This window comes from Diadema antillarum, unplaced genomic scaffold, assembly GCF_040938485.1.
Source record: "Diadema antillarum isolate AM-2024a unplaced genomic scaffold, OU_Dant_1.0 seq00001055_RagTag, whole genome shotgun sequence".
Taxonomy (NCBI): Eukaryota; Metazoa; Echinodermata; class Echinoidea; order Diadematoida; family Diadematidae; genus Diadema; species Diadema antillarum.
Window position 1 is genome coordinate 112,272 of NW_027271883.1, and position 17,129 is coordinate 129,400.

General features: G+C 38.5%; 1 protein-coding gene across 1 annotated transcript; it reads left to right on the forward strand.

Moving 5' to 3' along the window:
* The first annotated feature begins 617 nt into the window (after positions 1-617).
* On the forward strand, positions 618-16,259 carry LOC139743171 (COMM domain-containing protein 9-like). The gene is made up of 7 exons (XM_071653678.1): positions 618-755; positions 7,269-7,400; positions 8,537-8,621; positions 10,015-10,069; positions 11,631-11,665; positions 14,455-14,558; positions 15,893-16,259. The coding sequence occupies exons 1-7, from the start codon at positions 708-710 to the stop codon at positions 16,034-16,036; spliced, it is 603 nt and encodes a 200-aa protein (XP_071509779.1). The 5' UTR covers positions 618-707; the 3' UTR covers positions 16,037-16,259.
* Positions 16,260-17,129: the final 870 nt, after the last annotated feature.

Below are 17,129 nucleotides of genomic sequence, written 5' to 3' on the forward strand. Positions count from 1 at the left end.
TAACTAGCTAGACAAGAATAAATCTACGTGTAAAGTTTACACCTAAGCTCAAATTTACATAAATTTACACTTTTTTCATGTAAAAAGCTATTTGCCCCAACACACAACGTACAGAGTGTAATATAGCCCCAGGGCCTAATTAGGCCTACTTGATCTTTTTTATTTTGCATAGTAGTTGGTGGTAAACAGATATGTCGACGGCAAACACAAAATCCAGTGTCTGGGACTAACTTTGCTACTGCGCTCACAAGAAAGCCAACATACGACCGATCCGCCTAATTGTAACGTTACTTGGGGAATTAATTTACTTCTTATTCTCATCGTGGCTTGGTGTCAAACTTACCTGTTTCCAAATCCTTTTGTCAAGTGATTTGTGCAGTTTACAGCCGCAAAATATGGCATTTTAATGCCTCGCTCAGGGTCTCGGAACGTCAGAAAATCACGGTACAACATACAGTCACTGTATGTGGATAGCGTCTGCTGGGATTTGCACGCAAAAAAGTTCCGCTAAGCAAAATGGCGGACGTCACGTGACAATGAGTCGAGCGACGGCGACAAAACGGGTGGCGAGTGATTCTTCTATGTGTAAGAGTTCTGTGGTTTATATGTATGCAGCCACTGCATCGGACTTGCGAAGGAAAACATGTAGAAATCTACATCCATTATAAAACTTCGTGATCAGTTTGCAAAGATACTGTCGTCAAATCATGGCTCTACCAGACATTGAATTTGATCACTTGAATCTCCTTCTGAAGGTAACTTCAAAGGTCCAGGCCCAGGGCTTTCGTTTCGTGCTGTAGTTTTGCCACAGAGTCTCTGTACAGTCCCACACGTTCAATTATGTGTTGCTAGTGTAACGTTAAAGGAAAATAGACTGTAAATTTAACCTTGTCTCTACTCCTAGACTCTTGACCATTCTAGATCGTCTATAATTAGTCTAGTTCTACACATGAAATGTAGGTCTGTATTACTGCTTGCTGTTTTTTCTTTCTTTTGAGAGATAGACAGATCCTAATGAGAAATAGACCCTGGCCTAATCTTCTCCGGATCCTCTTGGCTCTTCCTCCTTCCTCTGGTAGGCCTAATTCCTTAAAGTCCAAACAAAGTTCTGGTACGCCTGCAAAAGTTGTCAAATTTCGCTCCCAATTGTGAACGTATGCTTAGGAAATGTGCAGGATAACGATGTTATGACAAGATATTCGATGGGTAACAACGAAAATGCGAAATATTAATTATTAACCAAAAAGGTTCAGTCTCAGTACTTACCCGAACGGGGATTGATCAGGCTAAACTCGGACTCGGGGATAACTCGGCTTCGCTTTGACGGCGGGATGAGTTGTAATGGTTGTCCCTCTGATTGTACAGTGTTGTCCTATGGGAGCGGCCTGTATAAACTAGCGCTTCGTGTTCTGACTACTTGCAGTAATGGTCCGAGTTGTTACAACGCGCGCATCAAAAACCTCTTTTGCTCGCATGCAAAATTAGTGTGCGCCTATCAAGCACCTCTAAAACAATCAAAGGCGCTTGATAAACAACAACAAAAACAACAACAAAAACTCCAAAGACCGCGCGTCCCAGCAACTGAGGAGTGCGCGCTGTCATTTCCATTTTTGTTTTGTCTGTACAGGATTACGTTAGCACGCACTTTCCTGTCCATTCAGTTAGGCCTCATTTGGTATTACTATTATGCAGTGGCCAGTAAAATGTGGCGATCATGAACTGCGTGTGAATTGTCTGAAGTAGGGTCGAATTTTTCCCGAGACCGAGTTAGTCTGGAGCCTTCTGGAATAAAAGTCGGTTTTCCTACTATTATTATTTTTCTCAAAATACTCCAAACTGACTCATCATTCCGGCAAACCGCGTCAGCCAGGTAAGTTTCTTAGTGGACTCTTTCGATATATTGCAAGAAAAAATGAAATGGGTGCTAGACGGGTTCTCAAGCACTTACCGAAACTTACTTTTCACTTTAACACTCCGTGATTCATGGTGTGGGTGCTGTGCTTATGTGAATGTGCAGTTGTAGAAATCTATATATAAATATATATTAATATGTATACATATTATATATAGATATACATAGACGGTCTAGGCCTAGACCTATTATATCTGAGGGTGCGAGTCACATATTGACATTGTCTCATACTAAATGTTCACAGTTTTGTCTTTGAAGATTTTGAGCATTGTTATTAATATTAATGTAAGTGAATAGTGTTTAATTTTTTATTAAAAAAAAGGCATAGTGAATGTTTGGTGTCTCCCTTACATGAGGAACCTTGGTGAATCTTTTTTTTTTTCCTGACCCTAAAACGAGTCTGTGTGATTCTTTGTAATTTGTATAGCATAACATTAGACCTTAGTTGATTTTTTATTTCAAAATGACCACTAGCGATAGTATTGAAACAAACATAAAAGTAACAACTAGGGTAAAACAGGTATTGAAATGTCAGAATGGAAGGGTCCTTGTGTAACGAGACACCATTGTGTCCCACTTATACATGAGGAACAATATTTTTATGCCTCCGCAGCGAAGTGGTGCCGGAGGCATTATGTTTTCGGGTTGTCCGTCCGTCCTTCCGTCTGTCCTTCCGTCCGTCCGTAATGAATTTTGTGGACAGCGTAACTAAAAAACCTTTTGAGGTATCCTAATGAAACTTGGCATGTATGTGTATTAGGGCGGACGTCCACTTGGGCGCGGACAAGCCCCGGAAGGGTTGCGGAAGCAAATTTTGTTATTTCGGCATCCTGTCCGCGACAGACGCGGAATAACTTTGTGAATCGGCTTGTCCTAGGACATTCCTAGGACTGTCCGCGGACTGTCCGCGGACTGACTGCGGACATTCCTAGGAATCACTCCGGAAGAGCGCGAAATACCTCGGAATATGCTAATCGTAGCCGGGCAGCGCGGACACATCTAGGATTACACCAGGAATGAACGCGGACAATCAGGATACCTTCCGGACAACATAAGTTAGGCATGCGGACAAACTGCGGACAATACCAGGAAAACGGAAAGGTATACATTTGGCGCTGACTTTGATTTTTCCTCATTTGACTGCTAGCCGTCATTGATGCTCCTTGTTGTGCTTCCGCAGTAGCTGCTGATATTATTTATATGATTGGTCGATATTATTTTACAAATGTGACCAGCAAAAGTCGAAGAATAGGATTGTCTGCATGTCGATTGACGACTCATATTTTTTTTGTTTATCTCATCTGGGAGAACAATCTTTTCTCTCCCTACAGTCACATAATTGATATTCGCAAACTTGTTGAACCATATATATGTATATATGAAGAGTTTGTTTGCAAAAACCGGTAAGTCCATATTTGTCAAATGGAGATATTTGCGATTAAAGGTCAAGAAAAATAAAGAGAATAATAAGAAAATTTTTGCTTCATTTGACCATAACTTCAAAAATATACCTTTATATGTAGTGACCAATATATCATTTGAAAGGTGTTACACAGACCGTACTTCAAAATCTTCAAAAATGGACTGATCGGTTTTTGTAAACAAACTCTTCATATATATATGTATATATACATATATATATTATATACACATAAATATATCTATAATATATATATATATATATATATATATATATATATATATATATATACATCCTGTGCTTTATCCACCGTGAAGTAGATACATGTTTTGTCTGATACTTCTGCAGAGCATGCCAAACTGACCCTAATCATAAAATTTGTTTTTCTTTCTCTCATTTTTACTCTTGTGCATCTCTAACTCTCTCTTATTTTGATCACTTTTGAACATTTTGCAATGATTCAAGTCCGAGAAGGTTTTTTCTTTTTTTTTCTTGCTGAGAGCTTACGAGCCTATTGTCAATGAAGTGTAAAAATGGGGAAATATTTTTGACTAACTTTAACTAACTTTTTTTTTTTTTGGGGGGGGGGGGGGTTCAGCTGCGCTGTCAAATTGGACAATCGAGTTTATTTGCAACTAAAACAAAAAGAGAACATAAAATCATTAGGTAATAACAACTACAAAAATCATTCAGGTAAAGAATATTTTTGAAATGATTTGTGATGCTTAGAGTGTACATGAATATATACACTCAGCAAAAGAAAGGAAGAAAGAAAGAAATTAAACAATTTTTCGAGTTCATAATTCATTGCTTTTTCTCTCATTTCACTTGAATTTTGATTTGACAGAAAATTCATTTTCCTCCATTATCTTTAGCTGTCATTGTTATTTTGAGCTTCAAGATATTACATTGTAATGATACCACAGGTATATTTTTTCAATTGAATTCATGCTTTTCATTGTGATGAATTTGTCTTTTGTTCTAGTGTATTGTATCATTAGAGAGCGTTTACGTATGACTAACAACTTGCTCATGTTTATATGATACATTAACATTTAGCCAAAAATTCTATGCTTTTTTTTCTGAGTGTATTTCCACCTACTTTTGTGATTTTTCAGCTGGGCTAGCTGTCACATGGGACAGCCTAGTTTGTTTGCAAATAAAATAAGAAAACAACATAAAGGAAAATGTACCATAGTAAGAAATGGGAACCGTGAAAGTCACTCAGATGAAAAATAATTTCTGAAAAGATCAAATCAACAGAAACTATAATACTAGGAGGTTAGGAGGGCTGATTTCACTTCTTTCAGGTTGCTATTGGCACAGTCTGTACTACCTTCTTCTTTGCCTTCTGGGACCGGGAACTCCTTAGAGTTACCTGTTCTTCATCTATAGACGAAAGGTGTGCCTGTGATGGGGATATTTGCATGGGGGCCTCGCCTCCCTTCTTGCTCTTTTTGCGTTTCATTTGCATGACGCTCGCGGAAAGTGTCGACACTTTCGTGTCTGGATCACAAAATTTCCGCATCAGTTCCGGACACTTGCATATATTGATCCGCATCGGCTCCGCGCTGTCCTAAAACATTCCTGGTGTCTTCCGCTTTCATTCGCGAAGCTTCCCCACACCGTGGGATTCTTTCCGGAGCGTGTGCGGAAGGAGCGGAAGGGTTCCGGACAAGCGGGACATCCTCAGGACATCGTCAGGACAAGTCGCCGAAGGTGTCAGGAAGTTCATTTCCGCGTCCAAATTTTGGTCTCGATCAAAATTTGGACGCGGAAATTTTTCTCTCTCCCGAAGGTGCGGAAACGCCCGGACATGTTTAGGACAGTGAGCGGACACGTTCAGGAACGTGCGGACAGGTTGCCGAAGGAGTGCGGAATACCAAATTTGCATTCCGGGTCTTGTCCGGGTCTTGTCCGCGCCCTAGTGGACGCCTGGTCTTAAGGGGTGAAGTTGTGCCTATCAACTTTTGGGAGCACATGCTTAAAGGACAAGTTCACCTTCATGTACATGTGGATTGAGTGAATGGAACAATATTAGAAGAACACATCAGTGAAAGTTTGAGGAAAATCCGACAATCCGTTCAAAAGTTATGAATTTTTTAAGTATCTGCGCAATTACTGCTGGATGAGAAGACTACTACAGTGTGTGATGTCACATGTGTACAACGATATAATGAAAATAAAAAGAATTTCACAAAATTTTACTTTTTGAATAAAGTGCAAATTTCTTGGACTTGTGACTGATGTATATAAGGATGATATTATTCCCCTTGCCTTCTGAAAGAGAGAAGTCGAGTGTTCTTTTGTTATGCAAGAAAAGTGAAAATAAGGTGAATTTTCTTTATACTTTCTTTATACCGTTGTACTCATGTGACATCACAAGCTATAGTAGTCTTCTCATCCAGCCATGACTGAGCAGAAACTTTAAAAATTCATAACTATTGAACGGATTGTCGGATTTTCCTCAAACTCTCACTGATGTGTTCTACTATTATTGCTGCATTCACTCAACCCACATGTCTATGAAGGTGAACTTGTCCTTTAAGGTCAAAGGTCAGAAGGTCACGGTCAAATATGTAAAATTTCACTATTTCCGCCATATCTATGCAATGCCTGAAGATATTTTCTTGAAACTTAGTGTATGGATGTATTACCCAATTAAGATTCTCTGGTGAAAGTTTTGGGTCATGAGGTCAAAGTTCAAAGGTCAAAAGGTCAAGTAAGAATATTGAAACTTCTTTTTTCTCCGTGTACCTTGGAAGTTGTTCAAGGTATCTTCATGGAACATATGTACTGACTGGCAGTGATTATCTAGAGAATTCAGGGTTCATAGGTCAAAGGTCAGGGGTCAAAGGTCAAGGGCAACACTTCAAGATTTTACTATTTCCCTCATATTTATGCAATGCCAGCAGGACTTTTTTTTTTAACACTTGGTGTATGCATGTATAACCTAATAGAGATTCTCTGGAAACTTTCTTTTTTTCTTTCTTTTTTTTTGCCTCAAAGGTCAAAGGTCAAAGGTCAAGGGAAAGTGCTGAACTAACTTTTTCCTCCATATCTCGGAAGTGGCTCAAGTCATCTTGAAACTTTCTACTTAAATACTTATGCATGTTCTGCCTGACGGTGATTATCCTATGAATTTTTGGGTCAAAGGCCAGATGAAAATGGTAACAATGTACTTTTCAATACAGAAATTGCACTTTTTCTCCATACCTTGAAAATTACTCATGCATAAACTTATGAATCGTCAAAATCAAGTTAAAGTCCTTAAATCCCCAAATACATGCTCTCCTATTCATCCTTGGAATTAAACCTAGGTCAAGGAAGGTGAACATTCAACACATTTGTGACAAACTTGTCATTTCAATATTTTGCCAATTTTGTGAAAATGTAATCACGCATTGACCACATGTACTATAGACCTATTAGGAGAATCATGCATTATGGCGGAGGCATACCAGTCGCCTTAGCGACATTTCTAGTTCCCCATGCACTGCTATTCTGTGTGCTCACTTGCTTCATAAAATGTTTGTTTTCATTCTCTTTTGAAGAAACATGTATATGACCTCTTTTTTTAAATCTTTATATGTTCAACAAAAAGCTACTTTGTTTATTTTGAAATTTTGTCAAAATAAGCATGTCACAAGTTGGGTACCTTATTTATGGCATTACCCTTGTGTGATGTTTGTCTCAACTGGAAACACTCTTGTGTCATATTTGTCATTTAATGCTCATCTTAGAGGGAGTGGCTTCTTGCAAACAAAACATCTATAGTGTTTAATTTCATCCAGCAATTTTGCCACCACTGTAACATTTACTGCCAAACAATTGATACTGATACACTTTATGTACCACTAAGTGCTGATGAGCAGTGTCAAGGTGATGTGTTCACATTGACAGAGGGTATGGTACACTCTCACTCTGTTCCCCCAGGCAACAGGCAGGGAGTTCGTCCAGCGGGCATGTGATCACGCTTTCCTATACCTCAACGCCGGCAACATCCCCCTGGAAGTGTTGGGGAAGATGGCTGATAGTCTGGCAGTGGGTACCAATGATGCGGAAAAGGTATTTTTCAGAATGAACTCTTGTACCGTGATGATGATAATAGTGATGATGATGATGATGGTGATGATGATTACTTAGTGATGATGATAGTACCACATCTCCAACCAGAGTTTTATATTTTTACAGGCGACTCCAATAAAACCAAAGTCCTCGCGACTGGCAGTTTTCCTTTTGGTATATTATATCAAAATTTTGTTATCACAGAAGGGAACTTTTGAAATAGAATTCAATGTCAGTAATTTAGTAGGGGCCTGAATTTTTATGCGGTTGTTATGATTTTTTTCTTTAAATTACCATGTCCATTGTAATGGGAGCACTCTATATCATTAATAACTTCATTAGTAATACAATTGTTATGATATTATAATATCAACTCGGCTTCTCTTGTTGAATACCAAAAGGTAGATCGCTTCATCTTAAAATTGCCTCGAGCGAAATATTGCACCTTCACTCTAGTAACCATTTGCTATGTGTATACTACATGTACATCTTCTTCATGGCTGAGGGAAATTAACCCATTGAGGACGGGCTGATCTTGCTCCAACACGCATTTCCATAGACACCTGCCCAAGTATACTCGGGACTCGTCCTCAACGGGTTAACGACTAGACTTTCAATCTTTGGTGCTCATCCACTAGATTCCACCAACCACCAACATTCACTGCCTTACCATTGCCTCGTACACCTTTTTAGGGGGGAGGAGTGCTGAGCATTAAATGCCGTGGTCTATTTATCCATATACCTAGAGAAAATAGTTGGGAAATTAATAAAAAAATTATGTATATAAATGCATTCAAATAGATACTGAAAAGACTCGTTCTTTGCTTTTCAGTGAAGGGAAAAAAAAAATATATTTTTTTATTATCAAAAACTGATCTTTCATCCCGACATGCATTTCCATTCATGTCACCTGTGCTGAGTATTATTATTTGATCTTCAAATTGATTTGTCACAATAGTTTGTTTAAATCCCATCATCCCAATTTGAAGTTAAATTTCAGATGAAAGTCATCCGTGTCATGTCAAAATTAACCCACTTTCCCTTAACATAGAGTTTGTCATGAGGTTCAAATTTTAAGTTGTGCGTGTATGGCTTTGCAGTTGTGTTGATTAGATTACCTGTCATTTTCTGCCCAGCTACTGTCTTCTCTTAGGAGCCTTGTGAAGCACGCCCTCTTTGTTGGCTGTTCTGATGCTGCCTCCGTCCATGCACTTTTCCCAGGTCAGTATCAATTTTGATGTGTTGCAGAGTGGGCTGGAATGGAACAGCTCACTTGGTGTGTCTGCATTCTAGGGAGACTGCAACCCCATATATCCTCTTGTAACCTGATGATTTTAGGGGAAATGTATCACAAAGAATTGAAGTCGATTGTATAAAAGATCAACTTGAAATCATGGCATGCCATTGGTTCCCCTGTTCAGATACAAATGCTTTCAGAATCCGCTTCTGATTGCTATCCAAATTTACAAGGAAAAAAATCTTTGTCCCTTTATTTTGTATATTATTGGCTGCATGTAAAAGTTTGGGGACATGCACATTGTACCATGATTTTAAGTAGGTCTTTACTGATGATGCTATTAAAGTTGAGCAGAGCCCTAGAGGCAGCTAAGGGTCAGCCCCAGTAGCAATTGTCAACCTAGCAGACAGTCGCAAATGCAGAATCCGAAAGTCGAATTCCTCAGTTGCATCATTGGTTGATGCATTAATTATCTTGTGAGTTGAGTTGCACTGGCTTCTCCTTTATTCTGTGAAAATTTATCAAAATTTTACTCGTAGCCCATTGATTATGGGCGTCATGGGGGTGCAAATGCACCCCCTTCAAACCCCCCTATAATCAAGTATGCACATACAATTTAAATCTCTATGTTCTAGGAGGTGGGACACCCCCTCCCAGACCCCCCCCCCCCCCCTTCGCTCATAGAGCCTATGGGCTCAGTCACTTCGCTCTCTCGCACGTGCATGGGTAAGAAGAGGCCTTTTTTTTCTTTCTTTCTTTCTTTCTTTTTTGCTTGTCTGCTGAAGAAACCCGGAAGTGGAACCAGAAATGTATAAACATACCCCCCCCCCCCTTCTTTTTTTTTTTCAAACACAGCAGATTATGATGAGGTGACTTTGCTATTATGCACATTTCTCATAGACACCTGCCCAAGTATACTCAGGACTAGTCTTCATTGGGTTTAACAGTTCTTGAAATGCCCAGATACTGACATGACTGGTTTTGGCTCACTTCCCTCAGTGGTTGTAATTACTTCATGATTGTCTCACTGACCTCCATTCAAAACTTCAACTAAAATGCCCTGTTTGAAGTATGCATAGTAATAAAGAAAAACTTTTATTTACTGAGCTGTAAACAATGATAGTCTTTAGAGGTGACAGGTTTTGGGTTGTTGAATGATAAACAAAATGCATGTGAGAATGTCATTACCTCTGTAGCATACAAATCAGTGACGTGTTATGAGTTTGGCATGTCTGCACTAACTCTCACCCACTCTGCTATCATGGTTAATGATTAAATATGCAGGGTAATGTGAGCTTTCAGCGAATCCCTCCAAATAACCACACCTATGAAACCTTTATGTACTGTTTTGTTTTTTATGGTTTGTTTGGTTTCCAGCTGATTTCCACAAGAACCTGAAGGAGCTTCTATCCAGAATACTTGGTGACAAGCTGTGAGTATTGGAGCTATAGTTTTCAGAAGGGCTCGAAATTCATCTTCCACCATTTTTACTGTGGTTGCAATAAAATTTACATTGAAGGGATCTGCCAAGAAGCTTGTCTGGCTGATACGATTCGCCAGGATAATAAGTTGTTATCATTTCTGAAGTATTTTGAAATCAAAAGTGTAAAAAATTTTGGTCATGTGTATAATGACTTTCACTCCTGAAATGCCCACCCCATTCAGTTTGGGTATGTGTAGTTAAAATGTTATGTGATGATCGATAGTGCCCTAGCTATCATAATTTTCAAACAAGCTACATGTGATTCATTCTAGAGGGGAAGATTGGTGGATACTATTGTGGCCTGACTTGTCAAGTATTGGTAATCATTGAAAAAAATATATATATACATGTAGCAACCACTATCAGGTGTGCCCTCAGACTTTTGTACTTCCAGCAAACCCTTTTGGCTTATACATGTATTTCACATTTTTTTTTTGTCATTACCCAACTGAGCTCATGTCATTACAGCATCATTTCACACATTTCTTATGCAAATATGGGTGTACATTTTTGAGCAAAAGTCAACGGGGAACACTTAAAGGAGTAAAACGTCCCTGGTACATCACAATCCATGACATGCAGCTACATGTATTTGGTTATTGGCATTTGCTATTTTCAAAGTAAAGATACCTTCATGAAATTTCTCAGTTAAGAGTATACTGCATGTCTCAGGTCAGCATTATGTACACATGTGTACATTGTTGGCAAAAAGAAGGTGGGAGAGTTTGTTTGTGTGTTTCATTTTTTTCCATCTGAGAAGATGGCTGAATACCTCATATTTAGCTGCACTAGCTCGACTTCCATGAGGTCCAGTTGAGTGTGAGGTGAGACCACTACCCCAAGTTTATGCACCCTGCTCTTTGTGATGAATGCATGAAGTAGGATCTTTTACATGCATGAGTTGTGACTCTCTCATACACGGGACCTCCCTTGTTCGGCCTCTCTGAGGGATAGATTGTTCTGCCTCTTACTAGAGGGGATGGTATGATTACACACAACATTTTCTCAACACAGTACACATTTATGGGAGGAAGAAATAAGAAAGTGTCTTCACATTACAAATAAAAGTCACGAAAGAAAGAGCAAGTTTTACACACATTATGAATTTACAGCTTGAAGGAAAAAAGGATGATTGCAATGCTACAAATTTACAGTTAAATTTTACACAGATGGTGCATAGACAGGGAAGAATGTGCTGAGACAAGGTTACAAAGTTCACAGTACATGCCACTTGCACTTTTTGCACTTGTTCTCGATGAGGCTGGCTCATAATTCAAATGTCTCCTCTCGCTTTTGTAGTTTTTTGTCTGTTCCCTGCTGCTTGAGTATTTTCCAAGCATATATATCAATGTTGGAATCAAGACAAACAAGCATAGCTGTTAAAAACTTATGATAGTTATGATAGGTATGATAGGTATGATAGTTATGTCACATGCTGTTTTGTAATTATTGACATTTTTGTTGTTGTTGTTTTTCTCCTACTCTTCCCCCCCCCCCTCTTTTTTTCCAGAGACAAGTGGAGAAAATCATCTATAGAAAATACAGGTATGCAATATGCAGGTGTCTAAACATACCATTCCTTGTATACATATGATATTAATCTTGCCGTTTTGCCTATTGATTAATGTCCCTGTGTGGAAAGTGAGGGTTGTTTTATCATCAATTGTCTTCAGTTAATCGTGATGAATTGTCATTTAGTGGCTTACCTTGATCTCCCTCTCTCTCTCTCTCTCTCTCTCTCTCTCTGTTTCTTCGAAAGCATAAAAAGCACTGTTTATGTATCGTATCACTTTTCTGCCATATCATGTTGCTAAGAGTGCTTGGCAATATATCATTTCTTGGGTTTACTGGATGGCATTACAAACTGAACATGCATACTCCATTCCCTGGGAAACATTCTAGACATGAATGTATGTATGTATGCATACGTGTCTACTGTACACTATGTACATTATATGCACTTTATTCATTTTCCAAAATTTGCAAGTCACTGAAATGTGTGAAAATAACAACTAGTTAATTTTGTCCTCCATTACAGGGTGCTACATAACTTTTTTTATCACTTGCCTGGTCAGGCAAGCAGATTTTCAAATTGTTGCAGAACACTGGCCCAAACATGAATTTTACCTGCCTGAAAAGAAAGTCTAAAAATATAAGAAAACTAGAAAAGTACTCCAAGAGTGCAGACCTCTGTCAAGGAGGTCATATCCACCCAGACATTTACATGCTAAAAATCACCCAATTTCACAATGATAGCTTTAAAAAAAAAAAAAGCTAAGAATGTTTACCTCATCAACTTCCTGCTAACTGCATGGCTTCTCAAACAGAGCACACACTTTGGTACGTATATGCATGCCTCAAATACATGTAGCATGAACTGCCAAGTTGATTAATCCCATTTGCCAAAATATTCCCCCCCCCCCCCCCCCCCAAAAAAAAAAAAAAAAAAAAAATCCTTCAGAATTCATAGACATTCCTGGCTCACTACCAAAGTTTAATCATCTGTTCCTTGTGTCATTATCAACTTTTCCTGCAAGTTTCATCCAAATCTGTTCACAACTTTTTGAGTTCTTTTTGCACCAGACAAACCAATGCCAACAAAAGCATTAACCTCCTTCCTTGGTGGAGATGATGATACGTAAAATCACGTTCAAGTCAAGAGCTTGATACAAAACAGTTATTTGAATAAACAGCACATGTTGCTTCACACGCTCAAACACATTGGAGTAAGAAACTTGGTTCGATCGATTGTTGGTGTTGCATTCAATTTGGGCTTCTTTATGTAAGTGTTGAATAGTTGCTGAAATGGAATTTGAAAGTGTGTTGCATCACTTCATTTGTAAGTAAACAGTCATTATCTGTGAGTTTCTGTATGGTTGACTTTGGAGGTTTCTAGGGGAGGAAAGTTGAAGAAAGGTGGCTTCAAAACTTTATACTTGCTCGATTCGTGCAAGCATTTTTCTCAGTGTTCCAAAGCACATGCCCAACTTTGATTTTCACTTACCCCGGACAACCGGGCAGGTGCTTATGTAGCACTATGCACTCTTACTTATTTGTTGTATTGTCTCCAAGGTGGAAAATCACAAACTTTTTGGCTGAAAAAGGCTAATGCTCATTTCTCGTTTCATCACTTTGGTTTCTGATGTGTGAATTCAACCACTCAGGAAATTGTGTTACATCTCCCATTTCTCAGAATATTGATACCCACGAAATATGTGGCACATGCAATATATTAAGTTTGTAAATAGTAGAGTAATCAAATTCTTACAATGAGCAAGGCTGCACACTAACCCATTTTTTCTACTGGTCTGACCTGTCTGTCGGACCAGTAAGTAACCAGTTTTTCCACTTCTTTACTGGTCCTTTCCTGAAAAAGTTACTGGTCCAATGGTGACTTTTACTGGTCCTGGACCATCGGACTAGTGCCAGTGTGCAGTGTTGCAATGAGTTTCAACCTTGAATTAGTAAAGTGAGCATTTGAACTGAAAAGGTAGAACAAAATATTCTCTTTCATTCAAGACTTATTTTTTTGTTCATCTGTAATCAACTTTGTTTGGTTGGAGAATTTAAAATACCCCATAATTGCTAAAATGTTATGTGATTCCTAAACTGGCAACTTATTTTAAAATATTAGTTTCTTTTTTCTTCTCAAATTGGCAATGTCTTTTGATTTTCTAATTCATGACAGATATATTGTGCTTAAACAGCTCCATCTGATCTCACTCCAATATCAGATATGTAGTGAAATGTAGGAGTGTCACAATAACTTGAAAGTGATTTCTACTTCTGCAAAGTTTTCCCCAGGGAATAGCTTGGACAGTGGATGCTCATTCATTTTAAAGGGATTGTATAATTTTTGGTTGAGACCTAATTTCAGGTTTCTAACATTTTTTGGTGGAATAATGAGAAACCTCTTATGAAATATGAAAGAGCATGAGGAATTCAACCTTTATTTGGTGAAAATTGGTTTTGAAATGGCTGAGACATGCAAAACAGAGCTACTGTATTCTAATACTAAAGTGAAGTGTGGGACCCACCTTTTATTACGACTGCTTTGTTTTACTTTGTTTTTGGATGTTTCAGTCATTCCAAACCCGATTTTTATCAAATAAACTTTGAATTCCTCTTAAAATGGTATGCTCTGTACTATTTCATAAGTGTTTTCTTGGTATCTCGCAAAAAGTTAAAAGCCCAATTCCCATCTCCACCAATACTGCACCATCCATTTAAAGTTAGCCTGTGTAGCCTTTTTGTACGACCCCTCCTGACCTCTTCTCATCCTTTACCCTGTACTGTATTCCTCCTTCTTTCTTTGTTTCCGTCTCCTGTGCCAGTGAGCCTTCCCAAGCTGGCTGAGTTTGACTGGAGAGTTGATATCCGGACCTCCTCAGACACACTGGCCCGGATGTCCGTTCCTACCTGCATCTTACAACTCAAGGTTAGTATTTATACAATATGTATCTCTCTTCACACACCTATTCATAGAATCCTTTCAGACCATATCACGGGTCAAATGGGTACAGTGCAATCCCATTTGCCCTATAACGAAATCCTCGGGACCGGCATTTTTCTTTCAATTTATAAAAATTCCATTATATCTGAACATTAAAGTATGTAAAGATATGCAGACAGTATTTTTTGGGACCTAACTTTTTACTTCATTGTTAAGAGAATTTTGTAAAAACCTTGTTTGTTATAATGGGAGTGCACTCTACTCTGTGTCTCTGTTCAAACACCTATCCATCAATTTCTTTCAATCCAGGTCAAGGGTCAAATCAGTAGAGTCCTTCCTCTCTGAGGAGATGAGACATAACTTGTCAATTTCAGATTTTGTGATGTAGCAGTGTATCTTTATCCTCTTATGTGCCAAGGCACTCAGCTTAACTTGCCGAGCAATCAATGATATAGGTAGATAGATTAATAACTCTATACATTGTCATTATGATTGTTATCTTCATGCTGTTGTTAATTTATGACCTGCCACAACAAAAGGATCCTAAAGGATCCTAAAGCATCGGAATGGAAAATTTGAAGGCGGTTTTCTCGAAACGCTGATTTCCTAAACTGCTAGACATGGGCTAACAACATCATTGATATCTCTGCAACCGAGTACTTTTATAAGTCATGTTATAATTATATGAAATTAAAGCGGGAGAGTAAGGGAATAACATCATGCAATTTTCAAAAAATTGTCCTCCCACAAATTTTGGATACTTTTGTTGTAGCGGGTCACATTTGCTTCTAGATAAAAGAGGCTACCTTGGATAGATAATTGAGACCTTGTCACATTTTCATTATCATCATTGTTATGTTCGTGATATTGCTGATTTGCTTATAGATTTAAGAGGCTACTGTGCATAAATAGATAGGACCTTATTCCATTTACTGTATACGCCATATATTTCGTGAGTCTAAATTTTCCCGAATTGGAAATTTTCGAAGATTTCACATGTGGTTACATTCGCGATAGTGGAGTCCTGTACTGAATGGAGAAGTGTATATTAGCGTACGTCACTTTCACATCGAGATCAGAGTCCATATATTCGCATGTCTTTAATTTCACAAATATCATCTGACTTGCGAAATTCGCAAAAAATAAAAACCTCACTAGATATTCGGCGTATACAGTACAATATTATCATATGATTGTTATCTTCATGCTGTTTTTGATTAGCTTGTAGATCGAAGAGGCTACCCGGGATAAATATATGAGGCCTTGTTGCATTGCCATACATGTAGTTATCTTCGTGTTGTCCCTGATATTTCTGCTAGATTGAAGAGCCAGCCTCCCAGTCGCGTCTCATGCCAGGGCTGTCCACTTTGAACGTGGAGCTGAGTAAGGAGACCCTAGACACCATGCTGGACGGCCTGGGTAAGATCCGAGACCAGCTCAACTCCGTCGCCTCCAGGAAGTGAGTCCAAAGAGACTCGCAGCGCTGCAGAGAGAAACTCGACTCCAAGTCCTGGTCCCCTTGTGAAGGAATAGAGTCTCCTCAAATGGACACATTTTTGATACGTTGGATGCAATCAGAAGAAAGGGGAAATATTCTCTGGAAATTTAAAGCTGCATTTGCTCGTGCAAACATTGACATGGGTCACACCACCATTTGTGATTTATACGACGCGATAATACCCCTGTAATCATGTCTCACATAATACTTCAATCTTCCTTGAATTTCTTTGTTATCATAACCATTTTGAAGAGAGGAATATGATGTCCTTCAAATAGTATTATTCTAGAGTTTGTATTTATTTAGGGTGGGATTTCACGGAGCACGCGAACGATTTGCGAAGGACGCGAAAGACAAAATCCAACATTCGGAAAAGTTTTTCTCCGAATGTTTTCTGACAATGAAGCCGAAAACTATTCTTGCGAAATTTGTGCGAAGTTTCCACGACGTATGTGCGAATGTCGTGTGCATCATTGCTAAAGTACAGCATGTTACGTACACGAAGAACACGCGACGGAAATGCGAACAACGAAAAATTGTCATTAATCATGGGAGAAAATGTACCCAAGGAGAGGTGGAAGCTGTCTTGAGTTGAATTTTTTTTCTTTACTCTATTTCTCCTTTCTTTTCCTCTCATTTGTCTATGGTGTGCCTACTTATATTTTTTTCCCTAGGACCTATCTCCGCTAGTAAAGCATTTGATTTTTTTTTGCAGTTCCTCCAACACATAATCTCTATAGTTCAAACGAAATTTTACCTACTTGAGAATAATTTTAAGTGTATTCTGAATTTCTCTGTATATTATATCAAACATTTCTTTCTCTTTGCTAGTTTTTAATTTCTTTTGTTACTATAGTTGTTAATAATTGTTTGATGTTTAGATGTATGCTAAGATTTTTATAAGTAGAAAACGTATAGGTCATACATCCCCCAAACGTGCGGTAAACGTTCGCGAGAATGTCTCAAAAGGTACGCGAACAGTTTGCGATTACGTCGTAAAATGATCGGAAAAACTTCGCAGATTTTGCCTAACATACGCGAGACATTCTCCGAAGTTT

Bases quoted from the DNA above. Each gene is read 5' to 3' on its own strand.
- LOC139743171 (XM_071653678.1), top strand. From the start codon at position 708: ATGGCTCTACCAGACATTGAATTTGATCACTTGAATCTCCTTCTGAAG. The intron at 10,070-11,630 runs GTGAGTATTGGA...CTTTTTTTCCAG, and splicing joins AGAATACTTGGTGACAAGCT to AGACAAGTGGAGAAAATCAT. The intron at 11,666-14,454 runs GTATGCAATATG...CTCCTGTGCCAG, and splicing joins ATCATCTATAGAAAATACAG to TGAGCCTTCCCAAGCTGGCT.